Source organism: Hemicordylus capensis, chromosome 2 (genome assembly GCF_027244095.1).
Source record: "Hemicordylus capensis ecotype Gifberg chromosome 2, rHemCap1.1.pri, whole genome shotgun sequence".
Classification (NCBI taxonomy): Eukaryota; Metazoa; Chordata; class Lepidosauria; order Squamata; family Cordylidae; genus Hemicordylus; species Hemicordylus capensis.
This window is the reverse complement of record NC_069658.1, coordinates 42202935-42229995: the sequence shown is the minus strand read 5'-3', so window position 1 is coordinate 42229995 and position 27061 is coordinate 42202935. Positions and strand designations below refer to the sequence as shown.

The 27061-nt window shown below is 43.0% G+C and overlaps 1 protein-coding gene across 3 annotated transcripts in view; it reads right to left on the bottom strand.

The window, feature by feature from the left end:
• Positions 1 to 27061, bottom strand: part of CWC27 (CWC27 spliceosome associated cyclophilin) — a 175671-nt gene that overhangs the window by 56222 nt on the left and 92388 nt on the right. For all 3 annotated transcript variants that reach the window (XM_053296184.1, XM_053296185.1, XM_053296186.1), the window contains exon 12: positions 16294 to 16397. In XM_053296184.1, coding sequence (XP_053152159.1) covers positions 16294 to 16397 — 104 coding nt within the window. The remainder of the gene's footprint in view (positions 1 to 16293; positions 16398 to 27061) is intronic.

The window sequence follows — 27061 nt, the reverse complement described above, 5'->3', positions numbered from 1 at the left end:
GCTGGCTATGGGGTGCAGACTGCCTTGGTCGGCCTGATGGATGATCTCCAATTGGCAATTGACAGAGGAAGTGTGACTCTGTTGGTCCTTTTTGACCTCTTGGTGGCTTTCAATACTATCGACCATAGTATCCTTCTGGAGCGTCTGAGGGGGTTGGGAGTGAGAGACACTGCTTTGCAGTAGTTCCGCTCCTACCTCTCGGGCAGGTTCCAGATGGTGTCATTTGGAGACTCCTCTTCTTCAAAATCTGATCTTTTGTATAGTGTGCTCCATATTGTCTCCGATGTTGTTTAACAACTACATGGAACTGCTGGGAGAGATCATCAGGAGATGTGGTGCAGGGTGCTATCAGTATGCTGATGACAACCAAATCTATTTCTCCATGTCATCATCATCAGGAGAGGGCATAACCTCCCTAAATGCCTGCCTGGAGTCGATGATGGGTTGGATGAGGGATAACAAACTGAGGCTTAATCCAGATAAGACGGAGGTATTCATTGTGCGGCGTCGAAACTCGAGAAACAACTTTGATCTGCCTGTTCTAGATGAGGTCACACTTCTCCCGAAGGAACAGGTACGCAGTCTGAGGGTGCTTCTGAATCCAAGCCTCTCCCTGGCATCCCAGGTTGAGGCGGTGGCCAGAAGTGCCTTCTATCAGCTTCAGCTGAAATGCCAACAGTGACCTCAAAACAGTGGTACATCTGCTGGTAACCTCCAGACTGGATTACTGCAATACGCTCTATGTGGGCTGCCCTTGTATGTAGCCCGGAAACTACAGTTGGTCCAGAATGCGGCAGCCAGGTTAGTCTCTGGGTAATCTCGTAGAGACCATATTACTCCCATATTGAAGGAGCTACACTGGCTGCCAATAAGTTTCCAAGCAAAATATGAGCGTTGGTTATAACCTATAAAGCCCTAAACAGCTTGGGCTCTGGGTATTTAAGAGAATGTCTTCTTTGTCATGAACCCCACTGCCCATTGAGATCATCAGGAGAGGTCCATCTGCAGCTGCCACCAGCTCATCTGATGGCTACTCAGGGACGGGCCTTCTCCGTTGCTGCCTCGAGGCTTTGGAATGTGCTCCCTAGTGAAATAAGAGCCTCCCCATCTCTGACAGCTTTTAAAAAGTCCTTAAAGACACATAGGTTCACCCAGGCTTTTAATTAATATTGTTTTAATGGTTTTGATGCTTTTTAAACATATATATAGTTTAAAATTTTTTGCATTGTTGTAATGTTTTAAACTTTTTCTTTAGTAAAACTAATGTAAAACATTAGTAAAACTAATGTTTTACTTTTTCTGTTTTTATTTTGTTGTAAACCGCCCAGAGATGTAAGTTTTGGGCAGTATAAAAATATGTTAAATAAATAAAATAGATAAATAAAACAATCTAGGAATATAGGAATCTTATCATTCGTGTCCGCTGACAGCCGGAAAACAGAACATAAGAACAGCCCTGCTGTATTAGGCCCAAGGCCCATCTAGTCCAGCATCCTGTTTCACACAGTGGCCCACCAGATGCCACTGGAAGCCAACAGGCAGGGGTTGAGGGCATGTCCTCTCTCATTCTGTTACTCCCCTGCAACTGGTACTCAAGAGGCATCCTGCCTTTGAGGCTGGAGGTGGCCTATAGCCCTCCAATTAGTAGCCATTGATAGACCTCTCCTCCATGAAGTTATCCAAGCCCCTCTTAAAGCCATCCAGGTTGTTGGCTGTCACATCTTGTGGGGCAAAGAATTCCATAAGTTGATTATGCGTTGTGTGAAAAAATACTTCTGTTTTCTGGTCCTAAATTTCCCAACAATCAATTTCATGGGATGACCCCTGGTTCTAGTGTGATGTGAGAGGGAGAAGAATTTCTCTCTATCCACTTTCTCCACACCATGCATGATTTTATAGACCTCTATCATGTCTCCCCGCAGTCGTCCTTTTTCTAAACTAAAAATCCCCGGGTGTTGTAGTCTTGCCTCGTAAGGAAGGTGCTCTAGGCCCCTGATCATCTTGGTTGCCCTCTTCTGCACCTTTTCCAGTTCTACAATGTCCTTCTTAAGATATGGTTACCAGAGCTGTAAGCAGTACTCCAGGTGTGTCCGCACCATAGTTTTGTATAAGGGCATTATAATATTAGCCGTTTTATTTTCAGCCTCCTTCCTAATGATCCCTAGCATGGAACTGGCCTTTTTCACAGCTGCCGCACATTGAGTTGACACTTTCAACAAGCTGTCCACCACAACCCCAAGATCCCTCTCTTGATCAGTCACCGACAGCTCAGATCCCATCAATGTATGGCTGAAGTTGGGGATTTTTGTCCCAATGTGCATCGCTTTACACTTGCCGACATTGAAGCGCATTTGCCATTTTGTCGCCCACTCCCCCAGTTTAGAGAGCTCCTTTTGGAGCTCCTCACAATCCATTTGGATTTCACTAACCGGAAGAGTTTGGTACCATCTGCAAATGTGGCCACCTCGCTGCTTACCCCTACGTCCAGATCATTTATGAATAAATTAAAAAGTACCGGTCCCAGTACAGATCCCTGGGGGACCCCACTTCTTACTTCCCTCCATTGTGAAAACTCTCCATTTATCCCTACCCTCTGTTTCCTGTCCTTCAGCCAGTTAGCAATCCACATATGTACTTGTCCCCTTATCCCATGACTGCTAAGTTTTCTCAGGAGTCTTTGATGAGAAACTTTGTCGAAAGCTTTTTATAAGTCCGGGTATAATATGTCAACTGGATCACCCTTATCCACACACTTGTTGACAAAGAACTACAAAAGGAAGTATGATAGCTACTTATCAAGAGCTACTCTTTCAGTTCAGGGGTAAGTCAGGATTTCAGGTCAGATCACCTAGAACAGGAGCTTTCGACTTTGGGTACACAGATGAAAGCCAGCATGGTGCAGTGCTTAGAGCATTGGACTAGGTCCAGGCAGACCAGAGTTCAAATCCCCATTCAGCCATGAATCTCACGGGGTAGCCCTGGGCCTAAACTATCATACTTCGGACACATTATGTGAAAATCCAGCTCCCCTGAGAAGTCTGGGAGAAAGTTGATGCTGGGAAAAGTCAAAGGAAAGAGAAGAACAGGATGACCAGCTGCAAGGTGGATGGACTCAATTATGACAGCAATGAATACACAACTAAGAGCCCTTAATGGCCAGTTGAAGACAGATCATCCTGGATAGAATCTATCTATGTGGTCGCTAAGAGTCGACACCGACTTGACGGCACTTAATCAATCAGTCAACCAACCAATACTGAACTTTTAGAATCTTCATGTTTGACAACTTACGGAAGCTGAATTACAAAACCCCTTCCTCCATTGTTACACTGCTCATACAAAATCACTTATGTTTGTTCTTAAATGCCAAGTATGTGGCTGAAAAGAATATATTTCCAGTGTCCAGAGCTGGTGACCCTGTTGAGGCCTTGGTTGATCTCTGGAATGGAGAGATGGCCCGGGCTGTTGACATGGTTGCTAATAAACGCCCTCTCCGGCTTGGTGGAGCCTGTTCTGCTCCTTGGTTTTCCTCGGAACTTAGGGCGATGAAGCAACTCGGGCGACGGCTGGAGCGACGCTGGAGGAAAAGTCGTCACGAATCCGACCAAACACGGGCTAGAGCCCATTTTAGGGACTATGCCGTGGCAGTGGGGGCGGCGAAGAAATGCTTTTTCTCCGTCTCCATTGCGTCTGCTCAGTGCAGACAAACAGAGCTGTTTCGTGTGGTGAAAACCTTGCTCCACCCCCCCCAGACAATGGGGGAGGAGTCATCTACAGCTCCTTGTGACCGGTTTGCCTGTCACTTTGCAGATAAAGTCGCTTGCATCCGTGCTGACCTGGACTCCAGAGTTTTGGCAGTTCCGGCAGATGTGCCTTTGGTACCATCTGGTCCCGTTGTGTTGGATTCTTTTCGGTTGGTGCGGCCTGAGGATGTGGACAAGATTCTGGGCAGTGTGCGGGAGACTTTGTGCGCTCTTGACCCTTGCCCTTCATGGCTAATAAAAGCTGCCAGGGAGGGGACAGGCAGATGGCTGGAGGTGATCGTTAATGCTTCATTAAGGGAGGGCAGGATGCCATCGTGCCTCAAGGAGGCGGTGGTAAGACCACTATTAAAAAAGCCCTCCCTTGATCCCTCCAACCTAGACCACTATAGACCTGTGTCTAACCTTCCCTTTTTAGGCAGGTGATGGAGCGTGTGGTGGAGTCCCAGCTGCAGAGGGTCTTGGATGATACGGATTATCTGGACCCTTTTCAATCTGGCTTCCGCCCCGGGTATGAGACTGAGACTGCCTTGGTTGCTCTAGTGGATGACTTACACCGGGAACTGGACAGGGCGAGTGTGTCCCTGTTGGTTCTGCTGGATCTCTCAGCGGCGTTCGATACCATCGACCATGGTATCCTCCTGGGCCGCCTCTCGAGTATGGGAATCGGAGGCACTGTGTTGCGGTGGTTCCAGTCCTTTCTTGAGGGGAGGGTCCAGAAGGTGGTGCTGGGGGACTACTGCTCGGCCCCGTGGCCGTTGGCCTGTGGGGTCCCGCAGGGATCGGTCTTGTCCCCCATGCTGTTTAACATCTACATGAAGCCGCTGGGAGAGGTCATCCGGGGATTTGGACTGAGTTGTCAGCAATATGCGGATGACACTCAGCTCTCTCTCTCCTTGTCATCTGATCCTAGGGAGGCGGTGGATGTCCTGAATTGGGGGCTGGAGGCCGTGATGGATTGGATGTGGGCTAACAAACTGAAATTGAATCCAGATAAGACGGAGGTACTGTTGGTCAGTAGGAGAGCCAATCGGGATGAGGAGATTTTACCGGTTCTGGATGGGGTTGCACTCCCCTTGAAGGAGCAAGTATGCAGCTTGGGAGTACTACTGGACCCGGCTCTGCTTTTGGAAGCTCAGGTGGAGGCGGTGGCCAGGGGTGCCTTTGCACGGCTTCGGCTGGTGCACCAGCTGCGTCCCTTTCTCGAGAAGGCAGATCTGGCCACGGTTACCCACGCCTTAGTCACATCGCGGCTGGATTACTGTAACGCGCTCTACGTGGGGCTGCCCTTGAAGAGTATCCGGAAACTGCAGCTAGTGCAAAACGCGGCAGCGAGGGTGTTATCCAGAGCTGCCTGTTGGGAACATATCACCCCCATTTTGAAAGAGCTGCACTGGCTGCCGGTTCATTTCCGGGTCCAGTTCAAGGTGCTGGTTTTGACCTTTAAAGCCCTTAACGGTTTGGGCCCGGGGTATTTGAGGGACCACCTGCTCCCAAGGGTTGCTGCCCGCTTGACAAGGACATCTGAGGGGGCCCTGCTCCGGGTGCCGACAATGAGGGAGGCCCGGCTTTAATGCACTCGGGACAGGGCCTTCTCTGTTGCTGCCCCTAGACTCTGGAATGCTCTCCCAGTGGCCATTCGTTCCTCAGACTCCATCACGGCTTTTAGAAAGCTTTTAAAGACTTGGCTTTTTACCCAGGCTTTTGCATAATCGTTTTTACTGCGGCTTCTCTGTGTTTTTATCTGTTATCTGTTGTCTTGTTTTTATGCTTGTTTTATATGTTTTTAGTTTGATGTTTTTATTGCTTGATGTTTTTATTGCTTTTATTGTATGTTTTAATTTTTGTAAACCGCCTTGGGGTTTTCTTTTAACGAAAGGTGGTATAGAAATGTAAAAATAAAAAATAAAATAAATAAATATGTAATTGGCCTTCTATAGAAATTTTCTAATATTCTGCATTCGTCTATGTATGAAAATATAATCTAATGGGAGACTAAAGCCTTATACCTTTGGGGAGCCTGGGAACCAACCTATTGACTCAATTCAACCTAATATGCCTTCTTGGTTTAAGAATATAAATGTGTTAAGCCCTAAACATAAATAATCAATTCTGAATGCTACTGATCTGACATTTGTATAAATCCATTTTCCATCATTTTTACTGCCTTAAAATTAAAATAATTCTGCCTTTATTTTTATTTGTTATAGATTGCTTTTAAACAGAATGTTCTCAAAGTAGTTTACAGAGAAAAATAATAATAAGAAGAAAGATGGTTCCCTGTCTCCAAAGAGTTCACAATCAGAAAATAAAAACAAGGTAGACACCAGCCAACGGCCACTGGAGGCCATCATGTGAGTTAACAGGGCCAGTTGCTTTCCCCCTGCTAAATAGAATCACCATTTTGAAAGGCGCTTCTTTGTCCAGTTTACAGTGGGTGGGTGGGTGGGTGGGTGGGAGCCTGCAGGAATACAACTAGACAGTCTACTAGTTTCTCAGCCCTCAAACTCTGACCCTGACTAAACTTCAGTTTGGTCAAGCAACTCTAAGGCATCTTCATGATAATGCCTTTCTTCTTTGCCCTATTTCCCCCAGAACCCAACTGAAGACATCATCATGACAGCTCACTGTGCCTGAAGTTAACATTTCAAATCTATGTTATTTCTTTAACCCTGTAAAGTTCTAGGCTTATAAAAAGGTTAATAGAAAGCACCATGCTGATCAAATGAGCACATAAAAGAAATGCAAATACAATATAGCCGTGCAGTTTATTCGCCAATGGTAACCAAAAAGAATTAGGACTGAAATCAAATGACTTAGTAATCAGTACATTAAAACAAGCATAGAATCAAGAGACAATACAAAATTCCAGGTGAGAAGATGACAAATGTTTACTTTATCTGCAAGGCTGGATTCAGGTTTCTAGCTTTCAGCAATACTATGCCTTAATCTATATTACTCTTCCTGAATGCCCAAGACTAGCCCTCCAGGATGTTGAATGATGCTGCCTCCAGGCACTGCCTCTCCAAGCTGTTACAAACTAGCTGCTGCTCTTAGGTATAATGTTAACAATTGACAGCTTTCTTGTTTTGTCCTGTCTTTCTGGATGCGGAAGTCACAAATCACAACAAGAGAAAAGCAACATGTCTAAAAGCCATAAAGAGATTTCATCATCTTTCACTCTTCCTGCTAAGCAGAAAAAACCAAGCAGCAAAACAGTTTAATGCAGGATAATCAATAAGCTGTTTAAGAACTCGTTGCAGTTAAATAAGTACAACTACAGATTTATTCATGTCTGGTGGAGTTGTTCATTTGCTTGAATATTTTGGCATCAAAAATTGTTGAAGTTATATTAGAAATACTAAGTCAGAGATAAAAATTTGAACCGCCCTGAGCCATTTTTGGAAGGGCGGTATAAAAATCGAATAGATAGATAGATAAAATAAACATTTTACAAAGCTGTTGGAGGCTGAAAATCTGTGAATTTATTAAGGAATTTTGCAGTAAAACTTGTAAGAGATCAGCCCTGGAAACCTTTCCCCTCCACCAATTACAGAATGGCTTCTTAACATTCTATAATTTGTTGGGATGGATGTACTGACTAAAAAATTGTTAGCATTTTAAGACAGACATAAACTATTTCAAAAAATTAAAGGGATAAACAGACACCTTTATTTTGTAGTGAAACATTTACTGTCAGGATGCAACATTGGAAAGATATTTGCTTTTCTGAAAATAAACATTAAATGTGTTAATATCACAGTTTCCTCAATTTTGTTATTGTTTTATCTGCCTGTTCAACACAACTCGATTACTGTATTCTTGGAAGGATGTCTTAAAGTACTGAGATATATTTAGAATTCACAAAAATGATAAGGCCAAATCAAGAATGATTTTTACATGATTATAGAACACAGAAACTAAACAACAAAATGGCAGCAGAAGATCAAAGGATAATTACAGAGGGAAAGCAATGCAGTAGGTTTCAGATTAGTAAATCTATACTAAGCCTTGATGTCAATTTAAAAAGAAATGGTTAGCACAAGGTTGACAGGTCTCTAGAGATAAAGCAGTTTACACCCACACCCACACCCACACACCCCACACACACACCCCTAAACAAACCCCTATACTTCTATTCCATATTTACAGAGTTTCAGCTGCCATGAACTAGCACTAGAACATTTCACCTCAGGATAGCAAGAAAAATATCCTGAACTGAGAATCTACTCTTCAAAAAATTAAAAAACAAACAAACCAACACAATACATCACACATTGGGGGGAAACCAACCCTCTACAGTGTCTCATAATAAAATATATTTCATGTATAATGAGAATCAACTAATTATCAGACAAAGGAAGAAACATTTTCTATTCACATGTGGAGATCGTCCCCTCAATGCTCTTTTACATATGGGCCTTGCACTCAAATTATTTGTTGCACCTCGATGTACAAAAACTGAAATTATAGTGCACATTATTGTTAGTTGGTTACGTCATTAAAGCTACATTTCTTTCTTTCTTTTCTTTTTAAATTGGGTGCTAGTCATTCCATACTTGTCCAAACAGTATGAAATATCACCAGTAACCACAGCAACAAAAAACAAAAGAAACAGAAGCCACTGGGACAAACGGCATCTTTATTACCTAACTTCCATAAAATATTGCCGCAACATGTTTTGAGAATCTCTCTTCGTTGGGGAATAATCTAAAACAAATGAGCAACTGCCACATAATGCCATTGAAGCAGGTGCTAGTGTTATTTATTTATTTAATGAACTTTCCCCTGAAAATCAGCTAAGCTGTTTGTATGCAAGATGCTTACAGTGGTATATTTATGATAAACAAACCAGATATTAGGCCCCAATGTAATTGGCTCCAGCCTCTAATAGGGATGGAAATAAGGAATCATCTACTGTGCTGTATCTCACAGTATTTCTAACAGTCTCCTGACTCTTGGGAGCAACCTTTTGGGGGGTTCTAGGGCCTGCAGCACGGAGGAAGGGGCAAGAAACTCTTCTCCTATGGGCAGAACACCTCTCACAACTATCTGGATCCAATCCAGTGCCTTGCATACATATTGCCAGAGGCCTCTCGTCTTAGCCAGACTACAAACAGTGGTACATAAGAAAACCTTGCAGGCCTCTTTTGGCAAGGACTTTGACCAGGTTTGTCCCACCACAAAAGTGGTCTTCTTTGGTTGCAGCCGTTAAGTTAAGTTAAGTTAAGTTAAGTTAAGTTAAGTTAAGTTTTGTTGTTGTAAACCGCCCAGAGACGTAAGTTTTGGGCGGTATAAAAATATGTAAAATAAACAAACAAACAAAACAAAACAAAATGGTTGGGACGTTCCAAGAAGGGCTCCTCAGATGACATCCTAGTTTATGGAGTTCTCTGATTGGTAAGCCTAATGTTTACATTGACTGTCTTTTTCCTTGGGGACTAAGAGAAGAACAACTGTCTGTGCAACACACACGTATCTAATGAGAAGACCATCATTCCAGTATTAAGGTGGGTCAAGAATGACAACAGAGTAGTGGCTCGAACATGTATGCTGGCTCAGAAGAGGGAACAATGATTTTGATCTGCCCCTCGGCACTTAGTTTCCTCACATATACATCCCGTTCTATAGTAATCTGATGGGACAGCGTTGACAAATCTTGAAACAATGCCAGTCTCATTTTACAAGGAGCAAGTGAAATTATTGTTGGCCCCAGGATATTTTCTTCTTTCTTTTTTTAAAGGAGGAAAAGATGTAATGTAATGCACAAAACGGTTGCTGGAAAACTACCACCACTGGTAGTTTCAAGGAAAATATGAGTTGTTTTGATTTCAAGAGACTGACACAAAAGTTCAAAAATAAATGGGACAATCCTTAGAAGGTATGGAAGAACAATCATAAAATCATAGGGCTGAAAGGGACCAGCCCCCTTGATTATATAATTAGATCAAGGTAATAAAGGTGGCCATGCAATCCAATATAGTCTCTAAACATCAAATTAGCCTGAACAATCCAGATCACATTGTTGGACCACAACAGGAGATTATGTGTAAATGTGTACCACGCCAAGATGCTGGCAGAGCAAACATTGTCAGCAGAAGACTCTAGCAAATATGGAGCTTGTGGGCAAATCTGGGTCCAGCAATCTACATTTTTAGACAATAATCATTGACTATATTGGTGTCAGGGTCATTAAATTGGGCCACAGCTCTGCCATACCCCATATGTTAGTATGGCCGACCAATGTAAGGCTTTCTTCTTGGAGTTAGCATCTTTACTGTTAGCTGAGATTCAAGCCCATTTGCACCTACTCCTATCCATCCCTCTGGTGGAAAGAGCTTGAAACCTGGATTTTATCACCAATTGCCAGAAGCTGTCTGCCACACGTCAAGTTATTCCTAGTTATTATTGTACCTTTATGTGGATTGGTGATTTTAACTGTAAGCTATTTAAGATGCTAATCCTGGCAGGATTAATAAAATGAACAAAAAAGTTTAGTATTATAGTTCAAGAAGATTAAGTAGAAAGGAAAATTGTATCTGTCTCTGTGAATTTCTCTTCTGAGAATCTCACTGGCCAGTAGCCCATCCCTTTGTGATATAACAGCACTATTAACCAAGGATTCTGTTCAGAAAAATTTCAAATACATTAATAGTGCTGCTCCTACTTAGCAGCTACAGGATAATTTTTAAAAAGATCTCTAGAATAATAGTAATGGGTCGTTCCTTGCTTCAATCTGTTTGAATTTTGACAGATCTGCCCACCACAGAAACAGCCAATTTCCTTAAGTTCACAGAGGGGTCCTGAAACTGGGACCTGAAAGATGTGTCATGCCCCCAGGTCCTGAGTCCCCGCAGACAGTTCGGGAAATGACTTCAGATGGGAGGCCACAGTGGCAGCAGATCTTTCCCCACCCCCCTGTGACTAGAGGAAGTGACGGGAGGAGAAGCGTCAGTTGCATGAGACCCAGGAGAAACACCAGGATGGGAAGCCTTGGCTGCATCAGCTTCTCCTCCTCCACTACGACCAGAGGATGCACCCCTGCCAGTATCTTTGGACTTGGAGGACTCTGCAGATGATCCACCAGCCAAGACAGAGCTGCCTCCACTTGTACACAGCATGCAACTGCAAAACAGAGCCCACGTCATTTAAGTTCTCCAGCCCTTCAGAGCAAAGTGCGTGGCCAGGATCCACTTCCCTTTCATAAGGGCTTAGTCTGCTTCAGGACTTTGCTGAAGCGACATGGTTGTGAGAGCTCTTGCTGTGACTTTGTTCCTGAGTTAGACTGGACTTCCCAGCTTGACTTTTGGTTGTTGGAACTTCAACTCATGCCTGCTCCTGTACATTTCTGACTCCTGACCCTGGCTTGGCTGAACTTGACTCTTGATGCTCCTGCACAGCCTCATCTTCTGGCTCTTGATCCTAGCCTGTCTGGCAATGACTGATGCTTACTCTTTGATACATCTGTTCCTCTGACCTGTGCCTTTCACCTCACTCTCATAGGTGAAGCCATGCCCTGGGTTAGACTACACCTCACCTCCAGCAGATCATAATAGGATGTCAGGTGAATATCCACCCTGTACACTACCACAAAACTCTAGGCAAAAGTAATAACTGCAGAGAAACCAGGCCCACCATCAACAAAGCCTACTTAACAATGTGTGGGTGGGGTGATAACCCTGGATCCCTTACAAAGGCTTTACTATCACACTTGCTCACTAGCCTGAACAACAAAGAGTCTCTGCTCTTGCTGCTTCCTATTCTAGCTATTAATTGTCTTCACATTCCCCATTCGTATTTTATTTATTACATTTTTCTCACCCCGCTTCCTCCAAGGAGCTCTGGTCAGTATACAAAGTTCTTCCTCCCGCAGTTTTACCCTCACAATCAGTCTGGTGACTGGCCCAAGGTCACTCAGGGAGCTCTATGGCTGAGCAGGGACTGAACCCAGGTCTTCCTGGTCCTAGACTAACACACTAAGATAGGGCTGAGAAGCCACTGCCAGTCTGGGTAGATAAAACTGAGCTAAATGGACCAATGGTCTTATTCGGGATAAGGCAGTTTCCTGTGTCCCTACATATTAGTGAGAGGAGAACTGGTCTTGTGGTGGCAAACATAAATTGTCCACTTTGCTCAACTAGGTCCACCCTGGTTTGCAGTTGAATGGGAGATTACATGTGTGAGCACTGTAAGATAGTCCCCTTAAGGGATGGGGTGCTCTGGGAAGAGCAGCTACATGCTTGCATGCAGAAGGCTCCAAGTTCTCTCCCTGGCGTTTCCAAGATAGGGCTAAGGGCTGAGAGAGATTCCTGCCTGCAACCTTCGAGAAGCCACTGCCAGTCTATATAGACAATACTGGACTAGATGGACCAATGGTCTGACTTGGCAGAAGATAGCTTCCCATGTTGCTATCTCTGTCTGCCTGCTCTCAACTTGACAGGAGCTGGGACTGACAGAAGCCTCACAAGTGTTCTCTGAACCACTATTATTATGCTGGCAGTACAGTGGGTTGGTTGTTTACAATCTTCTATACAAGGCATATCTTAAAAGTCTGGAGTAGCAACCAGGTGTGGCTTAGAAGGGGGTTATATTATGAAATAGTATAAAACCTTGACCTTTCACTGCAGAGCATTCCTCAATAGCTGGAAGGTGAAATATCCATAACAGGGTACAGGTGAAAGGTCATATTTCGGCCTAAAATGCATGTTTCTTCTGGGTGCTAATAACGTCTGTATACTGCCATAGCATTATTTATTTCATCTCCACTTGATGGCTCTGCGTGATTGAAAGTGACCTGCAAATTGCCCCAGGGATATCTCAAATAACTGCTGCTTTTAATCCGCTCTTTATTGTCAAAGCTCAGGTTGCCTCTTCTGGTCTAACTTTTGCCAATTCACAACTGAGGCATTGTTTTGATAATATAGCAGAAAGGAACTGACACCTTATCTTTCCAAAGCAGATTAGAAAAATTGCCTAAACCTGCAGATATATAGAGCTCAGCCTTATTGGCTGCAAATATGAATCAAACATTAAATACAAAAATCTATTAGGAAGATAATTTAGTAAACAGGATGTAAGAAAACAAGCAAGCAAGCAAAGAAAACTAGTAAACACTAGACAAGCCTGACCCATTGAGAGGCTAAGGCTAATCTATGGCAAAGTTATGCATACAAAAGTAGTATCTACTATCACCTCTCTTTAAGGGCCCAGAAGGATGAACTGCTGAACAGCAGACTGCATAATCTGAAATCTTATAGCTACAATGCTAAATAAAATGCATCACAGAACCTGCCTATGACTGCTGGAATTATTTGAGTCCAGTTTGTTGCTCTAGGGGCATGATTCTTCCTTTGGGTCAGGGATCCTAGGTTCACTTCCCTGACAAGCACATGCAGTGAAGAAGAGAAGGGTCACATCTTCAGGGAGATGCCTTGACAACTCAGCATATGCCTTGCATTCAAAAGGTCCCAGATTCAATTCTTAGCATCTTTAGTTAGAAAAAGTACTCAGTATAAAATGGGACATGGATTTGAAGGCCATGATACCAAATGCAACATGGACTTGGCTGTGAAATATCCTTACGCTTACCCTGAATATTAATCTAAAATAAAGCTTTTGCAAGAAAATGTTGCATCAGTATTTTACTCCATACAAGTTAAACCTAATTTACCCAGCATGTCAGGATAAAGGCTAGAGATGCAGAAGTATAAGGGCCAATCTGATGCATATTTTTTTGGAAATGTTAAAAAATAAGTGTCTTTTGGAGACAGATATTAGATAATCATAGCACAGAGGAAATGGCAGGATATAATTTACCATTAGATCCATTAATTGTTTTGTTTGGAGATAGAACAATTGTATTAATACAGGATAGAGAATTAATTATTAATTTATTGATAGCAGCTAGGCTGGTAATTAGCAGAGATCTGAGAAATTCTGATCCAACTTGGCATGATAATAAAAAATAATAAAATATGGGATATAGGGATGTGCATGGAACTGGCGCCTGCCAGTCCGAAGGCAGGGGGGACAACTTTAAGGGTGGGGGAGGGTGTTCTGACCCCTCCTGCCGCATTTCCTCTGCTGGCGCTGTGTATTCAAACAATCTGTCAGGGCGGCAGTGTATCTCCCTGCTGCCCCGTTGCTTCCTTGGACTGCAAGTGACTGGAAGTTCCTGGTACGTGTGCGCACATCATATGTGTGCTTGTGCACACTGCATGCACAACATGGAAACATGCACTGGGAACCTCCGGCACTTCCGGTCTAAGGAAGCAGCGGGGTATGCTGCCGCCCCACCGGACCATTTGAATACACAGCGCCAGTGGGGGAAATGCGGCAGGAGGGATAAGAACACCCTCCCCTCTCTTAAAGTTGTCCACCACCACCACTCTCAAACCGCCTCGAATGCCAGTCCACAGAACTGGTTCAGCGCTCCTAGAATGGAGCGTCAAACCATTCCGTGCACATCCCTAATGGAATACAGTAATGATGAAATTCACTAATTATATTAGAACAAGGGGGAAAGACAAGAGTATCTTGTGTACAAGTGGGCTCTCTAAACTATTGGATAAACAAAATGCAAGATAATGTGAAAATCCACTTGTTTTGTTAGTAACTTTTTTCTTAAAGGACGAAGTTTATACAACAGAGTCATTATGTGTATTACGGTAAATGTAAGACATTTTTGGACTATAGGTTAATACTTTAGGCATGATATAATACAAGGAAATTGTTTTGTTGCAATGGTAAGCTTTTTTTTGTAGACTATTTTGTTGACAATGATAATTTTTAGAAACTGGGGGAAATGAGTTAGGAAACTGATGATGGGAAAGATCTCTTCTGAGGTCTTGAGAGCCACTGCCAGTCAGAGATATGGACTAGAAAGACCAATGTGACGGGCGGGGTGTGTGTGTGTTAGACTTGGCACAGAACCTCAGCTGAAGCCAAGCTCTGCAACACCTCCCTCAGTCCAGGAGCTTGTGCGCCCCACTTCCATCCCCACACGAGATGCACTTCCTTTCTAGGTTAGGATAACTGGAGAATGGTGGTTCAGATGTCGTGACCAATCTCATGGGAGGGGGTGCTCTCGAGGCTGATAGAGGTCATGTGGAGCTTGGCGCTAAGATTGAACTGACACAAATTAATATGTCAATTTCCTGCCCCTCCCTAAGGCTCCCTATAGTATCAGTATCAACCCTCTATTCTTTCTGCACCTCCTATCTTTACACTATGCAGCGTGTTAAATCTACCAGTGTAAGCCTCTCCTTCTTCCTTGGCATAATTATTCCAGATTCAGTAGGTTTTGGCCCACAAAACCTTATGACACAATATGTTTGTTAGTCTTTAATGTGTCATACAACTCTTTGTTGTTTTATTGCAGACAGTATTATCATCAGCAATAATCCCACTATTTAAATTAGGTTTATGAGGTCTGACTTTTGCAAGCTGTCGGCAAGAGGTATTTTTAAATGCATTTTAAACCCCTGGTCTGTTTTGGCAGCAAAACTACAAAGCAAAAGTTTAAAGATGTATTTTGGTTGCTGCTGCTGCTGCTCTTGCAGCAAAAGATGCCGGCATGGTTGAAGCATGGGAGTTAGCACAGTGGAGACAAAGGCAAAAAGTAAGAAAGAAAAGCTAGTTGTAAAACAAACTAAAAACCTGCCATTGAAATCCTACAATAGTTATGCTCTACATGAGAATTTGAGAGCATACCAATATAAAAGTGCAGAAGTTAACAGTTTGTAATAATGACAAGTAAGTCCACCCCAGTTTCTGGGTATCCTTTATTTGTCACTGACAAAGAAATGTAACCGGGGATGGGATGGGCTGTGCAGAAAGAACTGCATTGTGTTCAGTTCTCAGTTGCGTTCCTATTAAGTTCTATGGATCATCTACCAATGTGCCCCTGCTGTTTGACAAGAAGCAAGTGGCAACTGGGGAAAAGGTTTTATTAGCAGTGGAACCCTCCCTTGTGGCATAATCTCCCACGGAAGGTTTGCCTGGCATCTACTTTGATGTCTTCCCTGCACCCAGTGAATACTTTCTTATTCTACCTAGTATTTTAGTTATATTAAAACTGTTTAATACAACTTTTATCTGCTATTTTATTTTTATAAGGCTTGTTTATTTTGTTCAGATTGCATTGCTCTTCCCAATTTGTAAATCATGCTGGGACTATTTTATGTTGAAAGGTGGCATTTACATTTCAAAAATAAAAGAAATAGACATTGGATAAAGTAAAGGGGCTGCAATCACTGAGACTTGCAAGGGACTGTGTGGCTGTGAAAAAAACTTAAGAAATGTTTCTGTAAATTGTTGTGAGGCTCCCTAAATTTAACAAGCAGAAGGTTAAAAGGGGACAATAAGAAACAGGAGTCAGTATTACAGATTGCTTTTTTTTTTTTTTTTTAGTAAAAGCTGAACAAGACATTTGGATATCTTGAGGATATCTGGCACCTTGCCTTTGCTGAGAAGATATCCCTTTGAATCAGCATACAAGTTTCAGCACATGTCACTTTCCCTTATCTCTTACCTTCAGTTTTGTTCTCTTTGGGTTTTGAGGCACTCTCTTCTTTCTTCTGCTTTGCCGCTAGCAGTTCACGTTTCAGTTGACGTGCTTCCTTCCGCAGCGCCTCACTACAGAAAACAAGGTTTAGGTGAATTCAGGTTTCTTAGAAAGTAAAGCTATTCAGTAGTAAATCTGTGATATCATGTTAATGTATTTGTGTCATATTTTGACTAAAACAACAGTTTCTATTTATTTTCAGATGTTATATTCTGCCTGATTAAAAAATAGCCATAATAGAATAAAAGTTAATGCCCAAATCCTAACTGGATATTCTGACAAGAAGTTCTGAAACCACATGACATGTCTTAGGAGTAAGGTTTGACACCTTCTAACAAGATGAAGCACTAGGTTCAGACAGGTCTCAGTTTTTGGAAAGGTTGCAAAACCTACCTCTTCCAACTGGCATTTGTTGCAGTGGGTTGGGACTAAAGTCACATCATCAGCCCTGGGGTGCTTCTCTTTTCTTCCTGTTAAAAGTACACGGGGAGGCCCACTCTAGGCTGTGTTAGGGATTTCAACAATATCTCCCCACTGCAGAGCTGTTCCGGCTATCCTCCGTCCCTATGGGCATGTGCTGTTTACCCTGGGGGAGAACGACTTACACATTGCACATGTGCAAGAGCTAGAGCCAGACTGAGACTGCGGCAGAGATGGAATTACAGTCCCCCTACCCTGCACCATGGTCCTGATTCAGATCTCCCACCATGCATACTATCTCCAGGAAACAAAACAAAAAAACAACAAAAGCAAGCTCATCAGGACCAATGGTGTGATTAAAGCCACACATGAACTTTAAACTCTTAAACTTTTTGTTTTTGCTTTAACTAATGTTTTACTTTCTGTTTTTATTTTGTTGTAACCGCCCAAAGATGTAAATTTTGGGCAGTATAAAAATGTGTTAAATAAATAGATAAACTTTAGTTTTCATTAGACCTGTTGTTTTCACACTCTTTTTTATTTGTACTTTGTGAAGTAGATTTGATTTTGATTTTATCCTGTTTGATGTTCTTGTACACAAACATGCATATAGCAAAGGCAGCTTATAAGTGATTTTTATAAATTAATTATAAAAATAATAAATTAAATAAATTAATTATAATCAATAAATTAAATAAATTAAATAAATTAAATAAATTAATTATAAAAATAGATAACTGTTCCTGGAGGTCAGAGTCACCGCCAAACCAGAAGCCTCCACCCCTGCATTCCCAACCAACCTGTCCGCACATAGGGATCGTTTCACATACTACTCAAGGGCAAAGCTGGGATTTTAATGAAGAGAACATTCAACAATGAAATGCAACCATCACAGCTCCCTGACTAATGTACCTATATAGTATATATAGTATAAACATTTTGAACGTATTTGTTATGGTCACACTTTATATTTTTAAATGTACACAAGCCTTGTAATTAAGCCCACAAAATGAGGTTAGAAGAAGAAGGCGGTCAACAGAAATACTGCCCCATCCCAAGGGGGTCCACAAAGGCACTTGGCCACAAATCTGGTACTGGCACTGTGGCAACTGACTTGACAAGGGGTGGCATCAGATGAGGGAACCTGCCCAGAGCAACTCAGATTCTGTTCAGCCTGGTTTATACCTTGCTAGCTGAGGGCAGGTTGCCTGGCCTCTGAGGGAAAAGGAGGTGCAGCAAGGCATGCACTAGATAGGGCCTGGAACACTCTGAACAGGCTTCCTCAGTTTAAATAGATTTCCTGTGTAGATGGGAAGCCTGGAAAGGAAGGGATGGGGAACTGGGGAGCAAACATTTTAAAACAGGAATCCAACATGCCTTATAGATATACACAACCCGTCATGACGGGAAATTCACTGGTCCTATGTATATGGCACTTTGTCACAGAGAACCCTCTGCAAAATTGTTGCACTCTCCAATAGGACAAATTATGTGAAAAATTAAGTGGGCAGAGAGAGGAAGTTCTCTCTTCTAAACCCAAAGCAATTTCTTTGCATAGTGTTGCAAGGTTTCAGTATTATTTACCACCCTGTACCTGTGTATCGTATGAATAAACTGATGACTTCATATTCCAGGATTATCAGTCTGGCACTTTTTATAAGTACCCCATTCATGGTTAACCACTACAGAGTTAAAAATCATCACTCAAGAGCAAGCAGCCAAGTCTGGAATAATAGACGAATTAAAGGGCATTGACAGAGCTGTGGGGTGAAGCTTGCACAGCACATTCCTGCATTATGGCTGACTGCGGCTATTTTCTCTAACCTTTCATAACAGCAATTTAGCATCAAGTTAATAAATAAGAACAAAGGTGACAACATGAGACTTAAGCAAAGGATCTTTATTACTGCCTTTTAGAACTGAATGAATTGTTATTTCTCAGAGCAGGACAACTGAATTATATTATCCTTGCATGACATTTGTAGTATATTTTATTAATGGTTGAAGAGTTACTGAATTGTCTAGGCAACAATTGCTAGACAGCAACCTAACTCAATTTCTTTTTTGCTGAGTGTTTTATGAAAAAGCACGCGCAATGTATCTACATTAATACTTGAAAACAGTCACTCCTTCACCTTGGGAAAATTTTGGAAACTGTGGTTCAGTAAGGAAGGTAAGATATCTCAAACACAGAGAATTTCCATACCCTCATTAAACAACAATTTCCAGTTCTTTGGAGAAAATTATCCTTTTATACTGGTTGTTGGGTCTCTAGTAGCTCTGTTTTTCCTGCTGCCGAGCCCCGGACCTGACTTTACGGGAAGAGACTGCAGTCCCCATGGAGTAGGCAGTTTCTTTTCCCTCTTGTGGGAGCAACAGCTCTCATGAGATGGAATCTAAACTGCCCTGCCCTGAGCATAGTGTCTGAGGTCACCCGGGTTTGGACCATAGCGGAAGCAAGAGAGAGACGTTGACACTGATATTAAACCAAAGCAAGTTTGTGGTGTAGATTTACTTTCAGTATTTCAGCCTAACTCCTTTTGAAAGGAGTGTTGTTCCAGTTTATCCAATCTGGATAACAGAATCTTAGATTTGGAAGAGAGCTTGGAAGTCTTTGCGGAGGATCCGTCATGCTGCAGATGGGTGTGATCAAGCTCGAGGATGTAGTTGATTTGGAGTCGGAAGGATCAGCCACTGCAACAACCGAGGTAGTAGGGAAGCAGATCCACAGCAGGAGGTGAGGAGATGGAGAACACAGACTCACGGGAGGATGAAATCCCAGAAGATAAGGACTTGGCCTCTTGAAAGACTTGCAGCAACTGCCGGGAAGTATTTAGGATGGAGAGTGATGATGAGGGGTAGACAGAGGGCAGCAAGTCCTGAGAAAGGCCATTAATGCTTGACGAGTGGTTAGACAGAGCCAGAGGCAGGAAGCCTGAGGAGACAGGGTTTTTGCTTATTTAAACTTCCCTGCTCCTTCAGCCCAACCCCCAATAACTGAGGTCATTAAGGGGTTGAAGCCTTCAAGAGGCAGGGGTACGAATTCTGACATACCCAGTCTTCTAGTTCAATCCCTTGCTCACTGCTCAGAGCAGGGAACTGCTATCCCTGACAGATGGCTAATTAGCCTGTTTGAAAGCCTCTAAAAAGGAGAGGCCATCACTCTGCAAGGCAGACTATTCCACTGTCAAACAGCTCTTACAGTTAGGAAATTCTTCCTCATGTCTAGCCTCAATCTGCTTTCTTGTAATTTCAAACCACTGGCTCTAGTCCTGCCCTCAGTAGCAACAAAGAACCAGTTCACTGCTTCTTCTTTGTGACAGCTATTTGGATATATTAAGACTGCTTCCTATCTTCCTTTAGTCGTCTCTTTTCTAGGAGAAATATGCCTAGCTCCTTCAACGAGCGCTGCCCAGAGATGCAAGTTTGGGGAGGTCTACAAATATGATAGATAGATAGATAGATAGATAGATAGATAGATAGATAGATAGATAGATAGATAGATAGATAGATAGATAACATAAATAAACTCTTCCTCAAAGGGCTTTGTTTCCGGACCCCCTCATCATCTTTGTGGCCCTGCTCTGGACTCATTCCAGTTTATCAGCATCCTTCTTAAAGTCTGACACTCAGAACTGGACACATGATGAGGCCAAAGAGAAGCACTATTATTCACACTGATTTTAATTCAGGGATATGAGCATCTGCTTAACTTCTTTATATACCACTTTTCAACAAAAAGTTCACAAAGCAGTTTAATCAATCAATAAATCAATAAATCAAGTTGGTTTTGTCAGCACATCTTTCCTATAATTTGGACTTTCAACAAAACCTAAATGTTAGCATATAATTATTTCAGCATATTTATACTAAAGATGTACAGCTACATGTTATGTGGGACACTTGTGATTGGACCTCCCAACATTTTCATTTTAATGAAATTCAGCAATGGGGGGGGGGGTTTCCTGGGTGAGGAGGGAGCTGCTCTTCCCTGCCTCCACCATTTCCTCAGTCAAGGTCACTCCCACAGTAGCTGTTTGGCTGGTGGGGTGGGGTGGGGGAATGCATTTTCCTCCATACAACAAACAGCAGATATTTTTACTCAGGAAAACAATACACACTTCCTCACTCAGTGCCACTGCCCTGAACAAATTGGCAGCACCCCGCTCCCAGCTGCATTCCATTAAAAAAGAAAAAAGAAATGGTGGCAGATCCAGTCATGGAACGTTTGTGTAATCCAGAGTTTGGTCTCTAATCGTACAAATTCAACAAAATACACTTTCACATCCTCTCTAAAGGTAGTGTACATCTCTTGTGTTGTTTTCTTTGAAAATCCCATGTTGTTATAGATCCTTAAGCATTCTGAAGCAGGCTTAACTTAGTTATACCATTATACCAGTCACAAAGGAAGCATTGTTTTTACGTTGAATGTGGGGGGAAATGAAGTCGCACACCTCAGCACTGCTTGGACTTTTGTGGTGTGTGTGTGTGTGTGTGTGTGCTTGTAAACACATCCAGAAATGCAAAGCCTTTCTCCTCGAACATCCAAAAACTAAGCACATGGAAACCTAACCAGAAGAACTGTGAGGAAATTATTAGACCCTTTGGTTTTGATCCTGGGGAATATTTGTTATTGTTGTTGATTTTAATGGAAATGTTTGGAAATGTGATAGAATGGTCAGTGGTGGTTCAAGGCATTTGGCTGCATGAGGCAGGCTGTGAAACACTGCTCTCACCCTGATGCCTCAACAGCCTTGCCCCTTGGCCTGTAGCCCTCAAATGCTACTGCTTCTCTCCTCTTTTCCTGGACAGGAAAAGGTGCTTTTCCTGAGGTACTGGGAAGAGAACCAACCATCTGCAGCTGTGAGAACCATTTGGTGCCTGCCTCCTCTTTTCCTCTCGCCACTCCTCTTCCCCCACTCCCTGGGCTCACCCCTTTCCTGTCTTCCCCCCCCCCAGGGCATGCTCTGCCTGTCCAACGGCTACTGCTCTTACTGAAGGAGGATCTGCTCATGGTTTTCAATTCTCCAGCAGCACCAACCAGTTTGCCCACACCAACCAGTTTGCCCGCTTGGCTGTCTTGTTGCTCACTGCTGCCATCTCACAGAATTAAAGGGAAAAGGAAGCGTAGGGAGTTCAAAGGAAAGGACTTTTCTGTGGGACGCTTGAGTGGAGAAGATAAGGCAGACAAGGGCAGTGCTGGGGAGATGGTGGCAGTGAGCAATGGATGGGCAAGAGACAGAGAGTGATCTGGTCGATTCTGCTGCAGCTGTGGTGGTGACAGACAGACCCCAAGCGAAGCAGCCAGATGTACACTGCTATGCTAAAGTAAGAGCAAAGGTAGCAGGTTGGTGGGTGGACAACTAGGGCATGACCCAAGACGGTGATCCTGGCAAGGGGAAAGAGGACAGAAGAGGGGCAGCATCTGAAAACTTGAGCCTAGGGGGTGGAGAAGAGGAGGGGATAATATACAGAGGGGAAAGAGTAGGGAAGAGGGATGCCTGTGGGCTCTGGCCCAAGGGGCAGTGTTAGTGGGGTGGGCAGAGCACTCTCTGGGAGGGGGGAGTGAAGGAAAAAGGGACAGGAATGGGGTGAGACAGGAGAGTGGAGGGGCAGCAGCAGTTTGCAGCAAGCAGATGGGGTGATGCCTGCAGTGGAGGGCAGGATGCCTACACTCTCCACCCTGAGGTCGTCGGCACCTGAAGTCATCGCCTACGTTTGCCTCATGACAGAAGTGTCCCTGACAATGGCAACTACAAGAGTTCAGCAAAACATGAGGCAATATCCTATTCATTTGCAATACCAGGACACATTGGTAACTGAACAGAAAAACAAGACGTTTCCTTACAAGAGAAATTTCTTCTTGTAAGGAAATATCAGTGTTCCCAAGTGGATGTGCCCTGGAATTGAGCAGCATATTTTGGGAATGGGGACAGTAGAAAACTCAACTAAATGTTCCTTAAGACACCCCAGAGTGGATATAAAAGTGTAGATTGTAGGTGGTCTGAGCAAGTTTTCCTGTACCCAAGTCCTGAGCTTAACTGATGTACAGCTACAGTTCTGAGCAGGAGAGGGCAGAAGGTAGATACTGGCCAATTTCCAGTGGACCACCTAGCACCTACTGGTTGCTGGGATTCATGCAAAACACATTAGGCCATGTTTGGGCTGATCCAGCAAGGTCTTATATTCACAAGCAAAAGTGCATTCTCAGGATTATTTAATATAGCTAAGGTATGCTCTAAGAGAAAGAGATCCTGAGCATGCTGTCTTGCCTTGCCAATTTAATACACTCTGGTAATCTATGGAGATTCCAGTAAAGAGAGAGAAAGAAAGAAGACCAGACAAGACTTAAATTAGTTCACATGTGTTAAAAGGTAGCTGGAGTTCTTTCAGATGGTTTGGAATCAAACCACCTTATCACACATTGACCAAGATGGGAAATTACATTCCTGAATACTCCTCACCAGACAGAGAACATTCAGCCAGAGTTCAACTACAGAGCATGACATTTCCTCATATCTTGAGACCAATCCTTCCCTTTCAACTTGCCTCCACTTCACCTATCATGGCTGGTAAATTTCCCAAGTCACTTCGTCCTTGGTTTGCCCCTTGATTCCTTACTGGTCCAGTTTGGACACAAGTGGGTAAGGAGCGGAAGGTCAGAGGCACAGGACGTACTTGAGGATAGGGGTATCAGATTAGCAACTAGCACAGGAGACCAAGTTCAGACACTGGATATGACACATGAAGCAGAGGACCAGAGGCAAAAGACAGAGTGGGCTAGTGTCAGGTATGGAAAAAACAGGTGAAGCAAGTCTGTGTGACTGGCTGAAACAAGCTGCTCAAACAACTTGGCTAGCTTGGGGACAGACGTTTTATGGGGTCCAATAAGCTCCCATTGGGCCAAGGGGTCAGCTGACCACATCCATGCTATGGGTCAGCTGATCGTATTCAGCCCAGTATTATGTTCTAGGGTAGGGCTGCTCAACTTTGCAGGTGTTGGCCTACATCTTCCATCATCCCTGACTATTGCCCACTGTGGCTGGGAATGCTGGGAGCTGTAGTCCAAAAACAGCTGGAGGGCTGAAGTTGCATAAACCTGTTCTAGGCCATCCATGGAGGCTTAATCTCTAGGCTTGCTAAAGGGTTACAGTGCAGGAGGTGCAGCAGAAAAGGAAACAGAGACTGGCTGCTCGTAATCCCAGTTCAAGATCCTCTTTAGTACCTTACAGAATGCACCACTCTTTAAACTCTCCCTTCGACATTTTCTATTATTCAATGCATGCCAATGCCAACATTGTTCAGTTTTCCCGAGCCTGTCACTATTGCATCATGAATATAAGGCAATGAATTCTGGTTGTGTTAGGGGATAAAACAGCAATTTATCCTTTAGTACAAAAACCTACAGAAATAAGTTATGTTTAGCTAAGTCCTTTTATCCTGCTTACTTCTTTTCATTAAAGAAAGAAAAATCATCATCAAATGCTTCTTTACACCTCTTAAAACTGTGTGAGAAATGAGTACTTCAGTTGCTGTCTTTAAAATGAGCTTATATCTATGATTACCAGATGTTAGGAACAAACAACATGAATCTCCATCACGCTCTGCTTGTGAGTCTCGCAGGGACATCTGGCAGGCCACTCCTGGAAACATTGTGTGGACTCTATGGGACCTTGGCTTGATCAAGTAAAGCAGTTCTTATGTGAAGGGGGTTCCTTATCTGGTGAAGGGAGTCCAGCAGGGGCAGTGTGGTGTTAACAAGGGGCATAATAATGTTATGGGCCACGTTGCTCTGGCTAGTGGAATGAGATATGGGAGCAGGGAGCTGTGTGTACGAGAGGTATCCCTTCTCTGGAAAACCTGCTGGATTGAAAATGGCCTCCTGGCTGCCCAGGAGAGAAAGAGGAGTGTAGAGTAAGGAGCCCTTGTTCAACCCAACATTATCAGCAGGAGAACAACAGGAAGGCTCATGGTTCTGAAGAAGCCAGGAGAACCCCAACATCTCTCTCTCTGGCTAGCAGAATTAGGCAATATTTAGTAGGATAAGGAAACATTGATCTTCAGGATTCAGCCATCTCCTTGTAAATCAATAAACTTTACCAAAATAGGCAATAAAGCTCAAACTCAACCTTCTTGCATTCCAGTGTGGGTTTATGGTAGGAAAATCTAGTTTTCTGTGGTCCAAACTAAACAGGCAGGACCCTCACACTCTGGCTAGTCAATTCTGCATAAGTGAAAGGATAAGCACCAGAGAAAAAGAGCAAGGCCTGAGCAGGAACAAGTACAAAAACTTAATGTGCCGAACTGGACAACTTTAGTCTTGTATCCAAATCTCTCAAACAGGCATTTTGATTCTCCTGCTGGCTGTTGGTCATTTTTGTGCCATCATTTTTTGAATGCCAGCAATATAAATGTGTTGAGCCTCCACATGTATTAAATTAAATTTGGCAGCTTAAACTTGGAAGCAGGGTTGTGTATAAATCAGTGGTAAAGCATCTGCTTGCAGGACGTCCAAGGTTGAATCCCTGGCAGCATCTCCAGGTAGGGCTGGGAAAGACTCCTGCCTGAAACTTGGAAAGCCACTGCCAGTCAGTACAGACAATACTGAGATAAACTGACCAGTGAACATATGGACATAGGAAGCTGTGTAGTACTGTCTACACAGACTGGCAGCAGCTCCTCCAAGCTTGTAAGCAGGAATCTCTCTCAGCCCTATCTTGGAGATGAAAGAGAGAAAACTTGGAACCTAGATATTCTTCCCAGAGCAGCTCCATCCCTTAAGGGGGATATCTTACAGTGCTCACATGTAGAACACTCAAATGCAATTTGAATTGTCCCATTCAAATGCAACCAGGGCAGATTCTGCTTAGCTAAGGGAACAAGTCATGCTTGCTACCACAAGACCAGCTCTCCTCTCTTACTCAGTGGTCTTACTCAGTACATAATAAGCCAACTTCCTAAGTTGGTGCCAGCAGACAGGGGCTGAAAACCACTTCCTGACTCAATCCTCCCTCTATTTGCAGTCTGTACCACCTCTATGAACTACATAGTGACAGAATGTCTTACTGAATGAATCTCATCTCTGACTAGTTTAGATTCATTTGGCAGGTTAAGGAAGATGAGTTACTTACAACTTGGAACAAGGCCAAATCTTTGCTCCTTGTCAAGCACTTAAATATTTATTTGGAGTTTTTCATTGTCAAGTACTTTACAAATATTAACTAATACTCATAGACTCATAGCAACTCTTGAAGGCAGGCTTTCTCCCTACTGAAATGAGGACACCAATGCCCAGAAAAGTTAAATCACTTTCACAAACACTATCCATGACAGCAAGACTGTAGAATTTAAGGTGTCATCTATCCACCGAAACAAAAGCTTTTATGGATTGTTGCCATGATATTAAACTTCAAGTAACAGCTGTTCTGAAAATGCATCTGCCCAGTTTTATTGAACAGGAGTGTCTAACCCCCCCTTATGTGAGTGCTTGGACAATTGTAATTGAGTGGTGGTGGGGAGATATTCCATTCTAGTGACTTGCCTCTGGTTATTGATAGAAGCCAAAGTACTAAGCACAAGAAACATAAAATGGGGGAAGGGGAAGTCCATTTAATGATTTGAGAAAGGTTTTAGTCTCAGACTGAGAGGAAATACATTAATCTGTTCCAAACGTCTCTCTCTTCCAATGTGAGAAACAGAAAAAACAATGCAAACTTGAGATAGAAAAGGTGCCTAGTGCTCTTCTCTCCATCCACTGCTGAATTGCCTTGGAAAGTTATTATACCTTTCTGCATTTGAGTTTTCCCATTTGTAAATAAAGAGGGTTGCTGTCTGGATTAGTTAATATTAGTACTTTCAGATGTAAAAACACTTTTAGTATTAATAGCCTAGGGTGGATCAGCCATCAGACTCTGTAGCTAACATGCTGTACTTAACAGGCTGAAGTCACTTCCATGAAGGATAAAAACCTTCCTTGTTAGGATCCTGAGCTCATAAGAACCAAATGATTCAAAAGCAGGTCTCATCAGCATAGGAAGGAACAACATATTAATATCCCACGACATGCTGGATGTGCATTTGTGGAAGACTTAACTAGCTGCATGAACACCAAGTCCTGGAGTGAAGCTACTTTGCCTGAGAAACCTAGAGAGCACAGCTGCTGAAGAGACTTCTAAAATGCAAAAAGCAATGAAATGATATAAGTAACAGAAAAGAATTCACTGCTATTTTAATATCACCAGCATGTGGACACCATATCCACCATATCATACTGTTCATATTAAATTGAACAATAAATAGATATCCTATAGAACTT